At 31.0% G+C, this 21,477-nt stretch overlaps 1 protein-coding gene across 19 annotated transcripts in view; it reads left to right on the plus strand.

Moving 5' to 3' along the window:
• The window catches only part of LOC143076340 (IQ motif and SEC7 domain-containing protein 1-like), a 97,560-nt gene that overhangs the window by 54,777 nt on the left and 21,306 nt on the right, over positions 1-21,477 (plus strand). For 13 of the 19 annotated variants that reach the window (XM_076252084.1, XM_076252093.1, XM_076252137.1 and 10 more), the window contains 2 exons: positions 12,504-14,003; positions 15,009-15,170. In XM_076252084.1, coding sequence (XP_076108199.1) covers positions 12,504-14,003; positions 15,009-15,170 — 1,662 coding nt within the window. Of the gene's footprint in view, positions 1-109; positions 296-501; positions 550-2,500; positions 2,901-3,285; positions 3,447-9,893; positions 10,029-11,659; positions 11,732-12,503; positions 14,004-15,008; positions 15,171-21,477 lie in introns of those variants that run through there. The other 6 variants (XM_076252098.1, XM_076252209.1, XM_076252186.1 and 3 more) reach the window with 6 other exon arrangements.

Here is a 21,477-nt window from a genome sequence, read left to right on the forward strand (position 1 = left end):
ACATTTGAAGGTAAAATCTCATCAGCTAAATTGTGATTGATAATTGTGTTAGGAAACGAAAATTCAATGGAGAATTTCACATAGATTTAGCCAATTGAATACATATATACTTATCGAGTTGTAACAGTTAACATTGTGTCCTTGTATACTTGAATTTTGTCGTAAATGAGGGAAGTGAGTCACATGCGGCAATCCAAACATGAAGTAAAATTAATGAAGATTCATCTTGTGTTAAGTATTAGCGTCATACAATGGACCCTACTCGTTTACTTAGACAGAGATGTGCCACCAAAAGGTATGTGACATGTTGTTAATTCTTAGAAAATGCTTCCAGCTAGATCTTAAGTCTATTACGCTTTTTTCTATTCTTCGAATAACATTACGTGACATTTTTCATAATTAGTGTACATTGGGGGTGTGTATTTAAGGTGATTTCCATGTTAGGTACAACATGATTTGTCAATCATACGTATTATTGCGACGGTTGATTATTTATTATGTTTTCATTTTACACTGAGAAATATATGCACTTGAATGGAATAGAATTTTGTAAGTCTTAAACATTTGTTTTTCATTGTAAATTTTAATCTGGTATGGAAAACCTATTTTGGCATGTAGGTTCTGCTTTTAAAGTTATAGAGGTACATATATCACAATTCAGACAATAACAGAAAGACATTGCAGATTCTAATTGTATGATTATTAAGTGCATCCAGACTCATTGAACCCTGTGTGAACTCGAAACTTTATAAACAGGACAAATATAGAGGTTTTTATACAGTTATGAAACCTGAGTGAGCTAAACAGCTTTCTTCCGTATTTACAAAATTATTTTTTAAGTTGTTGGATTGCTCACTGGCTTGTTGACTTAGAAACAACAAGCCTGTAACACACAAAACTCCTTTCAATTTTCTTAAAATTCTCAGCACTTATAATTGAAAGGGGTTCTTTTAAGACCGATTTATTTTATCAATTGTCAATTTGTGATTTCTGCAGGATTTTGAACGATGTTGATGCTATTTTAACGTATTTGTCCCAAACACAGTTATGTAGAGGTTAAAACCATGTAAATGTTTCATGATCGACAGTTTTGAAAATCGTGTATGTGCTGCATGACTATCTTGTGACTTGTTACCTAAGTATGAATGAGGTTAGCCTGAACATCATTTGCCTTTTCTTACTGCTTGCCCTTTTGCATTATAGATATATTTATTTGTTTTATGATGTATTTACATTTGGAATTTGATGGATTTGTCTTAAAAAAAACATATCAAAACATATTTACAATTATAATATAGGAAGTATATTATTACCTGTCATTGACTTTGAAGGTGACTTTCGTATATTTCTAATAAATCTAGGAAATAATTCATACTTCAACTGTCAAGAATCTAGAACCAGAACATTTCATGCAAGGAATAATTTATTATGACCTTGTGCAAATAATAGGAGGTTACTCTTGGTTAATAATAAAGGCAGGATCAAAATGCAAAATAGCAGCTATTGTCATAAAACGGGGAAACAAATGTGTAATACAAAGTATTTAACCCCCAATCTCAGTAGGGAAAAGGAGGGGGGATGAACATGATATATCATATCTGGAAGAATTATGTAGCAATCTCCAAATACTGGAAAAAAAATTGCAACCTTTTTGCCTTTTCATTTATATATGAGTTGAGCTCTTTACAGTTAAAATAAAAATTATTCAGTAGGTTGGACATCTGTTATTCAGACTTCTTGGTGACATTTTTTTTTGCTAGACTTATTTTGGTATGAATACTGGCAGTTTTATGGCTGGTAAAGGTACAAAATCACAGCCAGGTGATTTATATTTTAAATATTGACCTGTTTTGTAAACACGTTAATCTGCAAAATCAATCAAAAGAAGCATGTCCCCAGGTATATTTGGCATGTTTTCTGGTCTTTTGATCCATCAATCACACCCTGGAGTCATGAAGAAAACTGGTACCAGTCCATTTTACAACCACCAATTAGCTATAATCTAACATTTAACTATTAAATAGATTAGGGTATATTGTGTTTTAGGTTTGGCAGGGGGTGGTACATGTTGTCTCAGTGGAGCCAATATTTACATGTGTTAGGTATGGAACAGTAACTTATACTGGGCAGGAGTGAACTTGGAGAAATATTAGTTCTCAACAAGCCTAAGAGTTTGATAGATCTTGTTTTGCTGTGTATTTGTTTATGATCTTATTGTTTCTGGTTATGTGCTGAGAAAATTTACTAGAACACCCTTATAATCTCAATCTGGATTTCGTAAGGAAAAAAAACAAATTCTTGTTTGCATATGTTACAAGACCGAGGATAAATACAGTCAAATACAGTTTGGTCTTTTTGCAGTGAAGCCAGGATCTTTTAAATTTACTAAAAACAGGCAAAATTTTGAAGGATATATCTTCTATTTTCTTTTGTGTTCATTCATCAAGGATCATATCTGACTGTAGTTTTAGATAAATAACCTTAAAAGGTTGGTGTGACTTGACTCTAACACTTGACTAGACACTTGTAAACAACAGTAGGGTGCTGGCATCACAGACAGTAGACTGTACGATTAATTTACCACAGGAATACAGGACAAATCTAATCCTAAGTATATTTACCATTGGGGGATAGGGACAAATCTAATCCTCTTGGCTCTCATTGTAGTCGGATAATTGACTTAATGCAGTTTGCTTCAAATCTGATTTACTGGTATTATATGGGTGAAGAATTCTATGGTTAAACTTGGAATTTAAAGTAGATTGGATTTAATTGGACAAATAGAAACAGTGAAACATTTTGTCAGACCATACCACCTGATATTATTTTACATACATGGGAATAAATATGTCATTGATTAATTATTTTATTTGGGATTTGACACATTGAAATAATATAAGGTAAGATACCCTGTTTTTGGGGTTGAAAATAGTGTAGTTTGAGTTAAGATTTCCCCTGCACCATTTTAGTTAATTTTTGGTAAATTCTCCCAAATATGTTGATTTAATTTTTACAGTGTTAAAATGCACACTTATGGTTGAACCTTTACATTAAAAAAAACCTTAACTTAAGTACTTTATACTGATAAGATATACATGTACACGTAAAGTAGATGTGACTGCTCATGTATAATTATTTTGGTGATGTACGCTTGTGAAAACGGTGATGAGGAAAACATGTTTTGAAACCTTTAAAGGTTAAAAGATGTCATTCTCATTCAGGTGACTGATCAGATGTTTCCGTTAATTACCCTCTGCGTGCATTGTCATGAACAACAAGGAACTTAAGGTTTGAAGTCTATGTATTGCTGAGACAGGACCGAGTTATTTTGTTGTCATATGAGTTGAAAAAGTTTTTGACATCTTTGACATTTCCAGATAATAATAGGGGGATTTTAATGATACAGATTAAATGGAGTTATACAATGAGATAGTTAACTTCATCAGGTAAGCTAAATACATGCTAGATGTTACATATGATAAAGGATAAAGTTGAGGATTAAAAAAGTTTGATTTTCATGGTGATAAAGTTAAGGATTATTTTTTTTCATGGTGGTCTTAATATAAGTAAATGGATTGTACAAAAGTGTGTTGATTTAAAACGAAAACATTTTTTCTATACATAATAGTCCATAAAAGATCCTTTGGGATAAAAATGTATTATTTTATAGATCTAGCTGACAATGTTCTGCATTTGTGTATTGGTGCACAATGCAGCTACAAATTTGTATCTGACCGATAATACTAAACTGTCAACGGGTGACCGGTCAAGAAGATTATTGTCCCTGATAAAGTTATTGGGAGGTCTATATATTTTGACACTTTATGACAAGATTGATAAAACTGAGATGATGTGGTTCAAGATTTGGGAAGACATTTTCGGCCTCATTAAAGTTGAATAAAATATTTAACATTTTTGATTTGTCATATAAGATACTCTGATGAGTGACATATTTGCCACTGATCGTGTGACTTTGAATGACAGTTAAATCGTCAATGTTATAAGGTCAAGTTGGACAGAAAAAAAACGTAAGCTGGATTTAACAAAAAATGAACTCGATAGTTTTAAATATTGTTTAAATGTAATGGGACATAATCTCAGGTCGCTGGACGTGGATACACTTACATGGATTGGTGAAGATTATATAAAATCCACAACATAAATAAAAAATCTTGTCAAGTGTCATTTACACCTGTGTGACATATGAACATATATATTTTGACTTGATTAAGACATGAAACATGCAATAGGTTGATCAGGGGACCACAAACAAAAATACTTTTCAAATACTTTAAAAAATAAAAATCTAGGTTAAGGAGGATTTAAAAAAAAGTTTTTGTCAGTTGAAGTGTCGATTCAAGGGATATAATTAAGCTGAGTTTGCACAAAATTGATACAGAGAGTTTGGATTTGATAAAATAAACTATTGTTCATAATTGCAAGGTTAATTGTTGAGAATTTATTTAGAGAAATGTTGGATTTCATGTTGAGATATCTTATTCAGGTATGTTAGTTATGTATTTGTATAGATATGTTTTAAATGCTGAAAAAAAGTTACTAAGAGATGGAAACAAACGATTCTTTATCATGGGTGCAACTGCTTACAAGGAAGGAAAAAGTAGATATCGATCAATGTTTTTTCGTGTTTTGTCTGCTTAAATGGATTGAAGTTAAATTGAAGTGAGAAAGTCAGTTAAAAAAGAATTCTTTTGTCATGATTCAAATGTTTGATAACTCAGTTGGTGAAAGATAGACATTTTAAGAACAAGTCCTTTATTATTATTTTTTAAGATGTGATATGATTGCCATTTAGGGAATCATCCTTCAGAGTCTAAAGATGTGCACATGTAAGCAACTATAAGTCATGTTTTAGCCTTTGACAATGAGCAATAGCAGTTAAGATGTGAGCCATCATTTGTTTTTCCTTTCTACTTGACTCATTCAGCCTCTTGTTGCATGGCAGGAAATAAATTAAGGAGTAGTTAATTATATTTTGAAATCAATTTATTAGCACCCATCATTTTATTTAGAATTTATTAGCAGATGTTCCATAATAGTATTAGCACCTTTGGAGATTTAATATTGAATATAGTTGCCATGGAAACTAATATAAATTCCATTGATAATTATGATGAATTTATCATCATTTCTACCACAATATGGTGGTTTGATTGATTTCAGTTCATTCATTATATCTCTTATAACAATACATAAAGCATACAGATCAATTCTGCATCAGGAAGCCATTTGTCTTTGGCATCAGTCTCTGGGATAGAAAACAAAGGAGGCAGGACACTTACTAGCTGTTTATCTGTAAAATTCTGTAATTTGTAAAATCATATTATTGAAATGAAATATTTTTTATTGGACATAGCAAAAATTTCTGTACAATATATTACTGCAGGAAAAGTTTTACTCAAAAGAATATATTTAATTTTGTAAAATATATGGTCATGATGGTTGTATTCATTTAAATCTCCACTTCCACCTCACTTCCAAAGAGTCTATTTTTAGATAGGTCATTTGTCTGTCCAAATATGTAACGTTTTAAAGGCTTGTGCCACCTTTATGAAATGAAATAATGTACAAAAATAAATATTTCTGGAAATAGAGAATCTGCAAAGGGGAGACTACTCTTTCCTTTACTTTAACCTTGAAAACAACATGTTTGATTTCGACACATTAAATGATTGATGATAAGTTACAAGTAATTAATATCATCTACAGCAGTTGTCAGATATAATATTTCCTATATTTTATTTTTTTTGGATAAAACATTACTGCAATGTTCAGCTGTTGCTGAGTGTTTTAATTACAATAATGATTATTTTCCATGACAAATGTTATTGGTGGTAATATCTATCATATTCCACTATGATATTTGTGATATAATAAAGGTAACAAGCTTTCTGTCTCCACTTTATAGTTCAATCAGACCTATATGTCTCAGAATTCATGTTTTCTGGCTGATACTACATGTTATTTAGTATTTCCTTGGTTTTTGTGGTTGTTTCAGTTCATTTATGTTAAATGTTTGATAATTGCATATGCCACCTGAAATTAAATGATAAAACCATAGAACATAGATTCTATAACATTTTTCTTCATGATTTTTTCTTTTCTTTTGTAAGTCATATAAGATGTTTAGCTCATTTTGTGAAAAACTAATTGTGTCCATATTCCATCCTGTTTTTTGGGTGTGGGTGTTTTATTAATTCTTGTGAAAAACACAATAGAAATTCAAAATTATAATTATAGGCCTTTTTGAACTGTCAAAATTTTATTCTCAAGAGGGGAAGGGTGATTTGAATAAGAAATATGAACATTTGATAGAAATAATTCAAAATTATGACTATAATTACCGACTTTATATTAAATGTATATTTAAAAGGTTCTTTGTGGTAGGTTGAAGTAGGTAAGATTTTATGTTTGAACTACAGGTGCAAAGACTTTAACCTTGTCAAGCACATTAAGAAGAACTATTTACAATTTCACACCTGTGAATGTTTACCTCTATAAAAAACTTACATATTATGGTAGCCCAGTGGTATACCTGTTCTTTAGTGATACTTCAGACATGGGGGAATATGATGTGGATTACAGAGAGCGTTTGTTTTTAGCAGGAGAAAAAAATTCTTATGTGTGTATGTTTGGACTGGCCTTGGATTCAGATAGCAAAATACAAGAGGTGTTAATGATTGCCATTGAGAAGCTATTCAGCAATGGCCTTCAACTTAAGAACATGTTGATAGTGCATTCACTTGTAAAAAAAACATGGGGAGTTTTGTAAGCAAAGTTTGAAGTCAGTGAATGACCAGTGAGGTTCCCCATTGTCCAGACTACAAACAGGTTCAGTTACAGGCCTGGACAGCAAATTTTCATGTGTGTTACTGAATACCTGATATAGCTTAAACTTTAAATAATAATAATTAATTCCTAAAATAAAAATGAAAAATGAGGAGTGAATTGTTGTACTTTTGGGGGAAAAGACACACTTTGTGTGCAGGTATCAGATTTTTTTAAAGGCTTGAATCTCACTTTGTGTGCAGGTATCAGATTTTTTTAAAGGCTTGAATCTCAAGTATTGCTCACTTATTAAGGTGGGATAACAGTGATTTTGGTGATATAATTTATGGGATATTTAATCCCTTCTGACTTTATTTACAGAGTATTAATGTGTTTATTTGTCTTTCACCTATTCCTAATTAATATTGGGTCACCAGGTGTACATAGGTTTGTTGTTGAAGATTCACGGTCCTTCGGTTCACAAACATGTTACCGAGTATCAGATGGTTAAGAAACTTTGGAATATTGCCATCCAAGGTTTTGTAGAGATTTATATGGGGAATTAATTTTAAACAAGTAAGTGAAAAGAGTCTTGCACCATTAAAATTCAAATTTATACCATTATATTTTAACTGAAGTATATGCTTCATATTTATTTTTTAAGTCCTCACATTTGAATGGGATCAGGAGTGCTAATAGGTCTTGATATACATTGTATGTTGCAGCTGCAGTTGTTCTTGTTAGCTCTAGTCTCGCTATGAAAGTCTAGTTAAAATATGATGGTCCATTGTTTACATGAATAAATTGCAGTTTAACTGAATAAATTGAAATCAATTATTTATGTTAATTTTAACAGTAATTGTGGCGCCTGACTGTCAGGTCTTTGTTGTAGAATGAGGATGTTTTGTCAAGCGTGACAGGGAACCATGCTTCTGATCTCGTGCCTTGCATATAACAGTTTTAATATACAAGGAACAATATTTTTATGTTTTTGTTTTCAAAGACACCAAATTGAAGTCCTACAAGTGAACTAAAAAGGGGATGAAGGATAAAGTTTGATTAATAATAACAGAAAGAGATTATTGATTAATCTTCAGTGATTACAAAGGATTCTGTGACACAAGATGCTGTAGAATTAAGTGACACATGTTCTGATGGTCACGTTTGGCTTCAGTTTCATTTTGTTTGACATTATGTAAAGGTGTAGTGGATTAGAATGATGCAAGGTTGGATATAGTTTTATGAAAATGATGAAATATAACTTATAGATTCTAGTATTTTAAAGTTGGTCAACTCAATGGACAGACTTAAATTAGGGGGAATTTGTATGGACATTATACGTTAAATTTGGGTAAGAATTTAGCTTAAACTAGTTTCTGTACAATGGAAATGAGAATGCTTTACAAGTCCTTTTGGATTTGTCAAAAAAAGTGCTTAAAAAAAATCTAAAATTTATCTGTTCACTCAGCTGTTCATAGTATTCATTATAGATATTTGATTGGGGAAAAAAATGATAAATTGGATATTTATCAGAAATTTATTTTTTTGGAACTATTATTATTTATTTTTGTGGTCAGATGTGAAATGACAATGATTAATGAGAATGTTTATCAAATCTTTAGTTTTTACATACAGTTTTATATATTTTTTGCAATTACTGAGACATTTTTATGATTCATATAAATATTTTTTTTATAAATAATACATTTATGCTGAATTGTCATTTTCTTTCATATTTTTGTTTTACCAAGCAAAGCATTTGAATACCTTGCATAATTGCACAATTATTAATGGTAAATTTACCTTGCAGTTAAATGTTGACAATAATCTGCCTTTTATAGAGAGTTATTTACAGTCCCTTTAGATTATAAATTATAGATATGAATAAGCTCATTATTATTTTATCAGTAATTATAAGAATGTTGATAATAGGGCAGTTTATACCCCAGGTAGATAGAATGTAGGAAAAAAAGTCACAGGAAAAAAAGTCACGGAAAAAAAGTCATGGAAAAAAAGTCACAAGAAAAAAGGTCACAGGTAAAAAAGTCACAGGAAAAAAAGTCACAATATATTTTTTTTGTATGAAATAGTCATATGGTCTGCACATACATGTATTAATAGGAGAAACTTTCCAAATATATTTTTTTTTATGGAAATGGTCATATGGTCGCACATATATATGAATATATTGGAAAACATTCCCAATAAATATTTTGTATGGAAATGGACATTTTTTAATTCATTTTATACGACTAGCTTTGGAAATTTAGATATAAATCGCAAAACATTAAAATGAAACGTGTACATTCTGGTGTACTATTGATACATGCATGTTTTCAAGGATTTGTTGTAATTATTTTTGTTTTATATCTCTTATGAAATGAAAGAGATGTGAGTTAAACAGCAACAATTTCCTTCAATGTGAATTCAAGTTAGAAGTTCAGTATTTGACTTGATCACAAGTTATTTTGATTTTTGAAGATAAAGTATAATTCCTTCAATTCAGTGTTAAACAAACAACTCATTCCCATTAATACTAACAGGGACTGTTGATATTGATGTGTGGCTTCTTGTGACACCTTCCCCCTTTTGTAGACCTGCCACTTCCTGTCTTCGTTGGAAGTCATACCAATGAAATACAACTAAGCTCAATATTAAATGAAAGGAAACAATCAGCTTTCCCTGTTTGATAAAAAGTCAATTTTGAAAAAAAGAACATATTATATTACGCTTTTATTAGTTTATATATACTTCCTTTATGGTTTTTAAAGATTAAACTTTACCACTAAGAGTAAGTAATCTGATACAAGTATATTATGGCTTTTTTCTATGCATTCAAAAACTCCAGTTGAATCATTTATTGCATACATGTACATAGTTACCTTTTCATGTGCATTCCAACATACTTCTGAGAAATAATTTTACTAAAAGATATTGTGACTTTTTTTCCTGTGACTTTTTTTCTTGTGACTTTTTTTCCTGTGACTTTTTTTCCTAGTGATTTTGTGACTTTTTTTCCCGTGACTTTTTTTCCTGTGACTTTTTTTCCGTTTACCGGTAGATATCAGGTGTAGATATGATAGCAATCTCTTCAGACAGGTAAACACCATAAAATGAGAGTAGAAAATTAGTCTGTTTACCAATGTGAGTTAAATAACAACAATAAAATCGGTCTAGGCTGTGTTATATTTGTATGGATTTTTAAAGGATAACTTAGTATGAATTTCAACTTTTCTTTTAAAGTAAGTAATTTCTTTCAAAAATTCATTTACATAATTAAGTTGGGGTATTACAAAAGGCTGTTTTAGATATATTGGGTAGTGAAGTGTCTTGAATATCCTTACAGGTTTACAAATTACTGCTGAAAATGCAATGCATGAAATTTTAGACCCAGCATTGATCTGCTTGCATGTATACAATGTAATCTTTTGACCCCCCTTTCATTTAAAGATTGAAGATTTTTGGGAATACACATCTGTTGCATAAAAATAAACAAGTCTTGTGATAAAAGTTGGGAAAGTTTGCAGATGTTAAGATATAAAGACAATAATATGGATGGGTGCTGGTTCTTAAGAGCTTTGTTAGCTGGAGCAACATGTTGATAGCTTTGTCTGTAATGTGTCAGATATAATTCACTTGTCTGTTTCTATAAAAAGAATTGAGAAAAGGCAAGCATTTAATTGATTTACAAATAAAGAAAACATGTCTTAACATAAATTTGATATAATTTAAACAAGAAAAAGATTTTTTTTGGCTACATCTTACAATGCTTTGAAAATGACATTTTTCTCACTTCTGGCGCTGATGCAGAATCATATAATTTGCTCCGATACTTGAAGACATAAGTCATTTGCCTGAGAGGAAACTGCTTTAATTACATGATAATTTGTTCAGGCAATTACATAAGATGTAGCAAGCTTTTAAAGTTTTAGCACATGCTGATAGGAAAATGGAACCTTGAAGACAAGATAATGAAAAAGCCAGGTGATAATGATAAATAATTTCTTAAAAGTAGATTTCAATCTCTTCACCTGTAATTATTCCTGTGCTCAACAATAATATTTGGTTAAAGATGATGCAACTTATTTATTTTATAGAGGTTGAAATTAAAGAGGTTTCATATGGGGTTTATTTTATCAGAAAATGTATGTTTGGTTTTGTATTTGCCAAGTTTGATCTGTTATGAATCAGCAAGTAAAATTATAGAATAGAAAAAAATATTGAAGTGTTTTCTAAGAAACATTAGGAAGTCCTTGTTTGAGCCCCAGACATGTCAGAGGCTTCACCTTGGTTTGGAAAAAGGAATGGAATTTGGTGGTGTACAAAAATCTGTTTTATTGAAAGCTTTCTATGTATAGCACTTTATATTTGACCATTTTACAGAATGTTTTCTTGATTTTCTTTGCCCAACTTTTTTGATTATTTTACCTCAAGACACCTGGCTTCAAAGGTCAATCAATGGTTATGTTGTAGACTTACTGCATCTTTTTTGCACTTTTGAGTTGAAAATGCTGATATAGACTAAACTTAACATTTGAGTTTAATGTGCTGATACAGACATTAGACTGTCATTTGAACAGAAGTAAAGCTTCAGAAAATGTTGGAGGATAAACTTTGTGTCTAGATTTATCTGAGTATTTCAACACTTCACATGTTATCTTTTCACCTCCATAAATCTTAAGTCTCTCATATACTTTATAAACAGGAACTAAATGTTTATCAGTTCCCAACATGCAATTGACTTTTCTTCAAGGTCAAATTTTAATGAGGTTCATTGTTTCTCCCTAGATGTTTCCTTCCTTCTATTGAAGATAAGAGCATGATGAAGTCATTTGCTATTTTGTCAATTTGACCCATGAACTTTAAAGTGTCTATTCTTATATAAATTTCCTTGAAATGAAAAACAGCTTGAAATCAATTTATGCCTGGTGAAAGTTATACATGGGTAATTTGATGTTAATTAATTATCTTTTATTGAAGGATTTCTGGAGTTTATTTTTTAGACAAACTGACTACCTTGCGATCTTCAAGATCATGACTCAGTTTGTCTCTGAAAAAAGTGTGTAAATTGCCAATTAATGTAGTTTTGTTTTGAATTTTCATCTGCAAGAAGAAAAGTTTGATGCAAAAACATATAATGAATCATGTTATCTGGTATTAAGAAACTTCATTATGTTTTGATGTCTTACGAAAACATATGTTTTGAAAACAGCATGAGTGTCATCATAGGAAAACAGTTATTGGAAAATTAAAACATCTGGAAAGAATTGTTGTTATGAGTTTGACACGGCTGTATATGTCTTACAGAAGTTTGTTAATTAAAATTACCAAGATTTTTGTTATTTTGTGCTTGTCTGTTCACAGTTGGAGGACATGGCTAATTAAACTTCTCCTTTGGTAAATTTATTTTCTGTGTGATTGAACAAGAGTTCTATTATCCACTGTCTTGTTGTTCAAACCATCTGCCAGTTGAATACGATTCTATTGTAGCATTTGTTTTGACGCAAAAAAGCTGTTTCCAGCAAGGTGTACGCTTTTTGATATTAAGTTATTAATATCTGCTCCGAATGTAATTAATGAATTGATTCTTACATTTATTGATATGATTATTGATTCAATCCAGGTATGTGAAGGTTTCTATTCAGATTTGTGTTATTTAATCGAGAAATCAATTATTGTGTTGGATTATTCTCATATGTTTTATTTCTATTTTGCAGTGTGTCTGGAGCTAAAACAGGAGACGATTTACTGAGAAATAAATCAAGGTCACGATCAGTCGGGGGATCACCATTGGAGTCTCCGAGAAGTAGTAAACTTGTTCATCAAACTAGTACACATGGTAACCGAGCTCAGAGACAGCGCTCATTCAGAAGCAATGAAGAGGATGTGAAACGTTCCCGTTCTCATTCCGTTTCCTATGAACTGTCAGAAGATTTAAAAGAAAAACAATTGGAAATGCTAGAGAGAAAATATGGAGGTTCACTCAGATCTCGCCGTGCTGCTAAAACTATTCAACAAGCATTTAGACAGCACTGCATGAACAGAAACTTTGAAAAATTACGACATTCTGCTGGAGAAAGGAGATTATCGAAACGATTATCTGAATTAGGTCGCAGTAATACAGTTTGGACTGATAGAATTTCAGATAATGTTCATACAATGGGTGCCCTATTAGTGCAAAATAACATAGAAGGACACAATAATAGTGACAGTTATCAAAATAAGGGTGGAGAATCTAGACTTCGACCTCAGATGTCTTTAGATCAAAATATGAAAATCGATTCTTCATTACGGACAAAACTTTCAAAATTTGAAAGGAAAAAACTAGAACGTTGTAAAGAGGTGGATTTAAGCGACATTCCTGAAAATCAAAATTTTAACAAAACTGTTGATGAGGCAAATAATAATCGGAATTCTTATCCTGAAATGAACCAAAGTAGTGCTACCGATTCATCACAACGTGGACCAGCCGAAAATGCAGTTGATTTACCTAGTCTTAATTTTGAAACTCTGTTAGATAGTCGAGAGACTGAAATTTTAGTTGACAGCTTTAATAGTGACAGTATTAACAGTGATAGTCAAAATGAAATTACGAATCACACATATACTCATAAACCTTCGGCATCATCATTATTTTCAAATGCAAGTACAGACACTTTAGAAAGTAACAAAAGTGCTTCTTATGAAAACTTTAGGACTAATTACTCGGACTCAGGATCATGTGGGAGTCAAGGGGATTTACAAATCAAAGGAGAAACCGATAGTTCTTCATTAGAAAATATACGAACACCAGAACAAAAACAAATGGCAGATCAGACTTTAAGATTTTATATGAATCAGGAAGTTAAATTACGGAATAAACAAATAGCAGAGGTGTTTTCAAAGAAACCTCCTCAAGTCCCGATAAGAGCTCCTGAGGCTTCACCTGTTTGGAAACGAAAAAGTGCTATGAATGGTAGTATACAAGTTAAACCAGTAGAAAAACGTATGAGCAATATTTCAGAGACAAGTGAAGGTTCATTTGATGGTAACTGTTCTAGTTCCCCAAGTTCAGAAAACGTTAACGGTGAAAATGTTAGTTTAAATAGTGAAAGTAGTCTACATTATCAGAGACGATCACGACTTAGTGTAACGCCTGATCACCATCATTCTGTTCCTAAATCTGCAGACAAAGTCAGAAAACGTACCTACAGAATCGGAATGAACTTATTTAACAAGTAAGTTTTGAAGAATGTGCTAGTTCTTAGCTTGGTATTTTCTATTTTGTTTCAATACATATCTTATAAAAGTATTATAATCATCGTAATAGATGAGATAGCTTGATATTTGAGTACGGTAAGAGAATTTTATAATCAGAGAGCAATTTTAAGTGAAAAGACCCATGATCTCATACAAGCACTGCCACCCTTCTTGGTAATGTCTACCGCGGTATATCCATAGGTTTATTGCCTCATTACGTCATTATACCACATAAGGAAATATCTATTTAGTTTTAATTACAGCTCCAAGTGTGGTTGTAATTTGAATGAACATTTTCAATTAGGGACTTTTGTTTATATATATATTTATATTACGTTTTAGTTTATAATAATGACATGTAATATCAAATATAGTTCCTTATTAGTCATCAGAAATCACTTGTGAAGCATTCTTATTCTCACACCACATCCCTTCCTTTACGTAATCATTCCTTTCCTGTTGTTAACTTTGATTACAGTCAAAAGTACAAGTTACGGCCATGTCTTTCTTCTGGTAACTATGTAGGTCATTCAAAATCATCAAGTCATGTGATTTGTGAAAAAATGGCATCATGTTTTAACTTTAAGATGGAGTAAATAGATTTGATTGCAATTATATACATAAATTCTTAACTAGCCAAAGGGGCTAATATGCACTTGCTATTTGATGAAGTATATTAAAATGGAGATCTGGTATATCATCAACTAACCATCAAAGTCTAAATGAGTTTGGAAGTTAGCAACTACAGGTCACCATACAGCCTTCTACAATGAACAAAATTTACAAAACCTATACAATATAATCAATGCCACAACAAAATAAAATGTAAATCAATTTCTTTTGAGAAAAACTGAAGCCTTATTCTTGAAGAAAAAACAAAATTTAAACTTTGAAAATAAACCCCTTTACAGTAGGATGGCACAATTTTGAAATATAGTTCTTGTTGCAATTACCTTTTTATATGAAATTGTATTCTTCTCCAGGAAACCAGATAAAGGAATAGAATTTTTATGTGAGTGTGGATTTGTAGAAGAAAACCCCCATGCCGTAGCAAAATTCCTCATCTCACGGAAAGGACTTAGTAAACAGATGATAGGAGAATACTTAGGAAACCTACAGAATGAATTCAATATGGCAGTACTAGAGTAAGTTTTTACCAAATCTAAAAATAGCTTTTATGTTAATTCCACAGATTAAGCAAGAGCCTAAGCAGTCAGCCTGAATTCTAGAATTCTTTACTGATGGAGTTTTGGTTGGTGTCTTTCAACTGGTATTGAGTCTTAGTTAAGTTGTCTTTGAAGTTCAAACACTATAAACAAATTAGAGAAATAAACTTAGGGGAGCCAGACATGTGACAGACTTCTTTTTGAAATAGGACTCCTTTAGATCTTTGTTTTAGACTCCTGTCTGCTAGTTATATAATGAACAAACAGTAAAAGAACCTACAGAAGTGATGGCTTTTATGACCTCAAAAAACTCATACCCTCTTATGTCAAAGACAATTCTCATTTTTCTAAATCAATTTTTATTGTGACGTACTGAAGAAATAATATTTGCATAAGAATGTTCCTTCTACGTGCTTCTGTACATGTATTTGAATATTTTCATTTTTATGATTTAATTTCCCGTCACAAAAACAGAGTATATTGAACATAAATTGTCTCAGATGTTACACACAACAAGAAGCTTATATTTAGATATTTCCGATATAAAAAACAGTCTGTGGTGACATATGTCATGTATGCATTGTTTATTGAACGTGTAGGCTGTTGTGTATAGAATTTGAAGGTCGTATGAAAGATATTAATAAACATAAGAAATGGGTTTTATGTATTTAATTCAAAATTTTTATTTTCTATAATGAAAATTAATCATATATAGTATCTAGTGGCTTATTCGAAGGACTTTCAAAGAAGAGTGACTGAGAAAAAAATACCTAAATAAGGAAACTAGATGGTTAAAATTGGAAAAATGTACAAAGTACAAATTTTCAGCCTGTTTGCATGATTTGGCAATGTTTTTGTTTTGGCTTTCCACTTCTAATAACCCAGGATTTGCCCTTGTGAAGTTCAATATTTGATCATCCTTAAGTAGTATAAATTAGTTTTGGGAGTACTAATGATGAAACTATATAATGTTATTACTTATTTCATTTGTAGAATAACATACATCTGAGAGATGAAATAAATCATTAGGTCCTTCAGATGTATAGGGAAATGTTTACTTATAAATAATAAACAATGACTTGTTTGATCTGGTCTACATAACCCTCGGGTTCAGTTGATTGAATAAGTCATCTAGATAAGGACATGCCTGGGATTAATTGAAGCATACAAAGTCATTTCTAAATTACATAATAACTCTATTATAGTTATATGGTCCTATCAGGTATATCTACCCCATTTCATTAAATGTCGATTATAAGTTTGCATAAGTAATGGATCTTTTACTGGTATTTGGAATTCCTGACTTAATGCTATCACTCCAAGGCAATAATAAATGTTCCTGGTTTATTGTACTGGTCCCTGATCATTCCCTTGTAAATTGGCAATAAATAATTAAAGGTTAGGTGTCAGAGAATTTGGGTATTAGGACCCATTACAGCACACAACCTTAAATAAAAACATGTATTTGGTTAGGACTCATTATAGGGGAATCTTAAATAAAAACTTACATTTAAAGCAACTTGTTGTATTATTAACCAGAATGCTTCACTGCAGAGTTTGCATAAGCTTGCTTGCAGTAATAATTAACAAGCATATCAAAATGTCTGTTTCACATAAAATATTTTTTCCTTCAAAAATTAATATGGCAATTTGTGAATGATTCATCAGTATTTTTTTAATTACAGATCTCTTACAAAATTTTGAACATAAAAATGACAAAAGAGCTGTACTCTTGACAGTGAAAATACATCAAAATCTGTAAAAACCCTTCTAACAACTCATTTGCCAACATTAAAAAAGATGTGAAAAAAGCTGTTGTACTCCTATAATTGCACTTCTGAAACAAGTTGATTCTTTCGTTTATTGCTCAGATACAAATGGAACACACTTGAGAATTCAAGTTTTTCTGAGAATTATCCCATTAATAGTTGAATGAGTTGATTAAAATGACAGTATTTTTTTACACTAATGGAGGGAATTTAAGAGTGGCATGTTATCTTGCTGTTATTTGTTAGTTACATATAAATATGGCTTCATTAGTGATTTCTGTTTGTTGTTTTTTAAGACATCCCCTCATTAGGAAGAATTTTATGTATTTATAACTTTTTTCTTTGGGTTGATAAAAGAGCCTAGTAAGATTTATTGTAATGACATCGACACTAGTCATGCAACAGCTCAATTTTATATGTTAGATGCAAAAGCTTAGATTCAAGAACTCAAATTTTATATCTCTGGTACAAAAGCTTAGTTTTTATGGCTTTTAAAACATAGTCCTGACTTTTTCATGTTGCTTTTGGGGAGATCGCAACTCTTGGGACCTTTAAGTCAAAAGTCAGCAACTGAAAGTTTTGGTGTGGAAGGAAACACATTGCACTTCAGCACTCTGTCCTTTTGATTTCGTGATAATTCTTTGAGGTTTTTGTATACAGGTTGTCTTCAGAGGTCTTTTAATGAATTAACTGTTATGTATTGCAAAATGTATCAACAGGTGATCACCTTGCTTTCAGATGAGGTGTGGAAAACTTTACTTAGAAATTGTTGGAGTGTTAAACTAAAAGTGAAGATAAAAGCCACACAAAATGTAGACTTTGCTTTCACTCTAAACCCCTAATAGCATGCAAAGGATTTAATTTGTAAGAACTATAAGTTAGAAGCTTACAGAAACAGTAGGAAGTTCCGGGATTCCTAACAAAGAAAGAAAAAAGACATTGATCTAACTTAAAACGTGCAAATCCCAGATGTAACGATTTTGTGATAAAAATCCCAAGGTATTAAAACTTTTAACACTTTATTTCCAATAGATCTCTTCCTGCAGGCAGATACGAATAAAATTATTGTCAGAAAGCTCATTACAGAAAAATCACACACTTTTATAATGGTATTATGATATAGATGGATCAATAAAACAAGGATTTCGTTTAAAATTGTAAAGCTTTTATTATACAGAATGGCATGTGATCAATATTTGAGGAAATTATGAAATTTTAATCATTAACGCGTGTTTTATGAGGTAGCAAAGGTAACCAGGTATCAGGCTTTGTATTTTATTCTGTTGATTATGTATTTACTGAATGTAATTCTTCAAACATTTAACTAGAAAATATGATTATATTTCAATGTTTTTGTTCTTCAATAAAGCTGCCTGTTTTGTTTGTTCATCTTCATCTACATGTTTGATTTTCTAGTTGTTTACTTCTTCAAAACTGCATGCAAAATGTTTTCCCAATGAAAGGTGATACAGTAGGGATCATTTCCATGCAACTGTCCCTTAAAGGGTTTTATTCTGCAGGGTTTGGTACTTTGGAAAGTTTGCTGTCCTTGTATAGTCTGTTTGAGATCTCAGTAAAATTTATCAAATATCTCTCTTTTTTTTTAAATTTGATCTTCTAGAGGGACTCTTATCCTAACTACTGGTATGTGGTCACCTGAGTTAAGTATTTATAATGTATTTATGTGTGCACATACAATAGTTTTTACAAACTCAAATGCTAAAATCTATGTAAAAAAAAATCTGCATTTTTAGTCTTTGTTTCCAACTGACTTTCTCTTTGTCAACTCATCTTAGACTGAGTCACTGATCTCCAATGTGAATTATATTCCTTTATGCCAATTACAACAGAATGACTGGACACTGTCAACTTCCTGGAGGCTGACACAAAATTAGTTGTCATTAGAATAATAATTGCAAATCTAAGATGAAGAGAAAAGAATATGGCACATGCAAAATTTACTGCTTGCTTCTTTTCTCTCATTGAAACAAAACCCAAGAAAACAACAAACCAGTTAATCTGAAGTGTTAATTAAAACATCAATTTTAATAAAGTATCACTTCTTAATGTTCTCTTTAATGGTTTCATACAGAAAAGCACTTATACTTGAGGATTTCAATTTCCCTTATAGGGTCAATTATTTAAGTCAAAATGATTTGTTTCTTAATTTATTTTCATCTTGAATAATACTGTTTGTTAAGCAAACAATAATCAGACAATGTACATAACATGTGAAATAAATCCTAGGTTTGTCTGCTTTTAAACATAGGTTTCTGAGTCTGAATTGTTTGAAATTAGAATTCCTGATTGAAATTTATCCTCTAAAATTGGCACTTACTTATAAATATACTTTCAGGCTAGTTTAAAGTGCCTTTGGAATATGTTTTATAGATAAAGTACATTGATTTCATCCAAGTTATATCCTTTAGACTTATTGAATTTTTGAAGAAAGTATTTAAAGAAACAAAAAAGGAAAGCTCATCAACAAGATAATGATGCTTCATACTGTATATTATATATGGTTAACCAGGGTATTCTTGTGTAAGTGCTCTCTATATTTTAGATGGAAATCTATTTCCCTGGCTAGACATATGTCAGATTATCTGTTTTATGATGCTCCAATGTTTAGTCCTATAAAATACAGAAAGGTCTTGCGTTGTCTGGTTTATTCTCTCAGGACTAACGTGGGAGTGATGTATTTGCCAAGCAAATGTTCAGAGACAATATGCTGTAGGAGTTTGATTTTGATTAAAAATGTACTTTTCCAGAGTTTGTTTGGAAAGATACATTTTTGCACTGATTTAAAATTTTAGTTCAATCCAGGATTACAAAGTCAGTGTTCTCTTCTTATATCTCAGACATGATGTCCTTAATTTAATGACATGACCTCGACAGTATTGAGTCACTATTGACCACTACCTTATTATTTGCCAGCTCTCTTTCAGACACAAAAAGATGAAGTCATTACGATAAGTAGATAGAAGTTAATTAATGACAATAGAAATTTTCTCTATATCCAGTAAATGAATACTGACAGGACTGGCTTCTGAAGTGCCAAGCGTTAACACTTAAAAATTGATGCCTAGCTCTATCAAATATGAAGCATTCTTCTGCATTCAACATCACTATTATTATAAAGTGTTCATCAGTGTTGGATTGTGATCAACCATCTGTTCTTGTATTGTTTCTCTAATTTAGTTTTGAAGATGGTCATCTAAAAATTCTGGTAATTTGACTTGTTTATTTAGCTAATAGGGACTTGCTGATTGTGAACTTTGCTTTAAATTGTATAACTTAGTTTCATTCTCCCTAAAGAAATTCTAACCAAAGCTTTTTAAGCAAAACTATACTTCATGTTCAAGATGATTAAACGTTATCTGAGTTTGATTCAACATTGCAAATGTTATTCTGATATGATAAATCAGATAATCAGTTCAAAATGATGTATTTTTCATCAAGTTGGAGAAGTTACAACATATCAAAACAATTAAGCTTCATAAACTGGAAGTTGTCCAATGAACACTTTACCATTCAAACCAATCAGATAGGAAAAATGAATTTGCAACAGGCTCTAAGTATATAAATTAGTGAAATGACATTCCTATTGCATAATTTTATTGGTTATTTTTGCTTTGAATCTTAATTCAACATAACACTTTTGGTCTCCCCTTACCTATAGTTTAAGAAAAAAAATATGAAATAACATAAGTTTAAGAAAAAAATATGAAATAACATAAGTTTAGTAAATTTCCTTCACTTTTATTTAGATTTTCCAAGTTTGAAAGTTATAAACTAAATCTAGGGTCTTGATGCAGTATTGAAGCATTTAATTTTAGAAGTACCTTATCACATTTCTAAAAGGCACCCTTAGAATACATGATATATTTGCCATTAGACATTGAACATTCAATTATTTGGTTCTGAAGGATCAAAGAATATTTCTTAAATGAGATTGAAATGTATATAGTTGCATAAAGAAGTTCAAAGGGAGGAGAGTTTTAATAATACAACACCTTTGAGTTTAGTTCATAAATAACTCTTTAATTACACAACTACTATTTTTAGACTCAACGAAAGATGTTCCATGCATACATGTGCTTCTCTTTTGTGGTAAAATAATTAGTATTATGTAATGTAATGATGGCAACTGTTTCAGTGAAGTTAATAAATTAGTTATACGTTACAAATAACAGGATCTTAAAATTCAGAATCCTGTATAAATCTTGTGAAGCATCCAATTTCAAGATTGAAATTGCATTGATTTCTTCTTTATTAGTTGGATTTTATTATCCTTTCTTCGCCAACTTAAGCATTTATCTGTAAAAGATTTGTTTGAGTCTAAAATCAGGAGTCCAATTTACTACTGATTTACGTGTTTTATATCAATCCTACTAAATTTTCTAGCGGTACAAATCTTCATGATGGAATCAATGGGATTGATTCTGCTAACACTAAGTAGATCTGTAGCTTGCAATGAATTGAGATGTTTACTTAAAAACCAATCATTATACAGGTCT

This window comes from Mytilus galloprovincialis, chromosome 1 (genome assembly GCF_965363235.1).
Source record: "Mytilus galloprovincialis chromosome 1, xbMytGall1.hap1.1, whole genome shotgun sequence".
Classification (NCBI taxonomy): domain Eukaryota; kingdom Metazoa; phylum Mollusca; class Bivalvia; order Mytilida; family Mytilidae; genus Mytilus; species Mytilus galloprovincialis.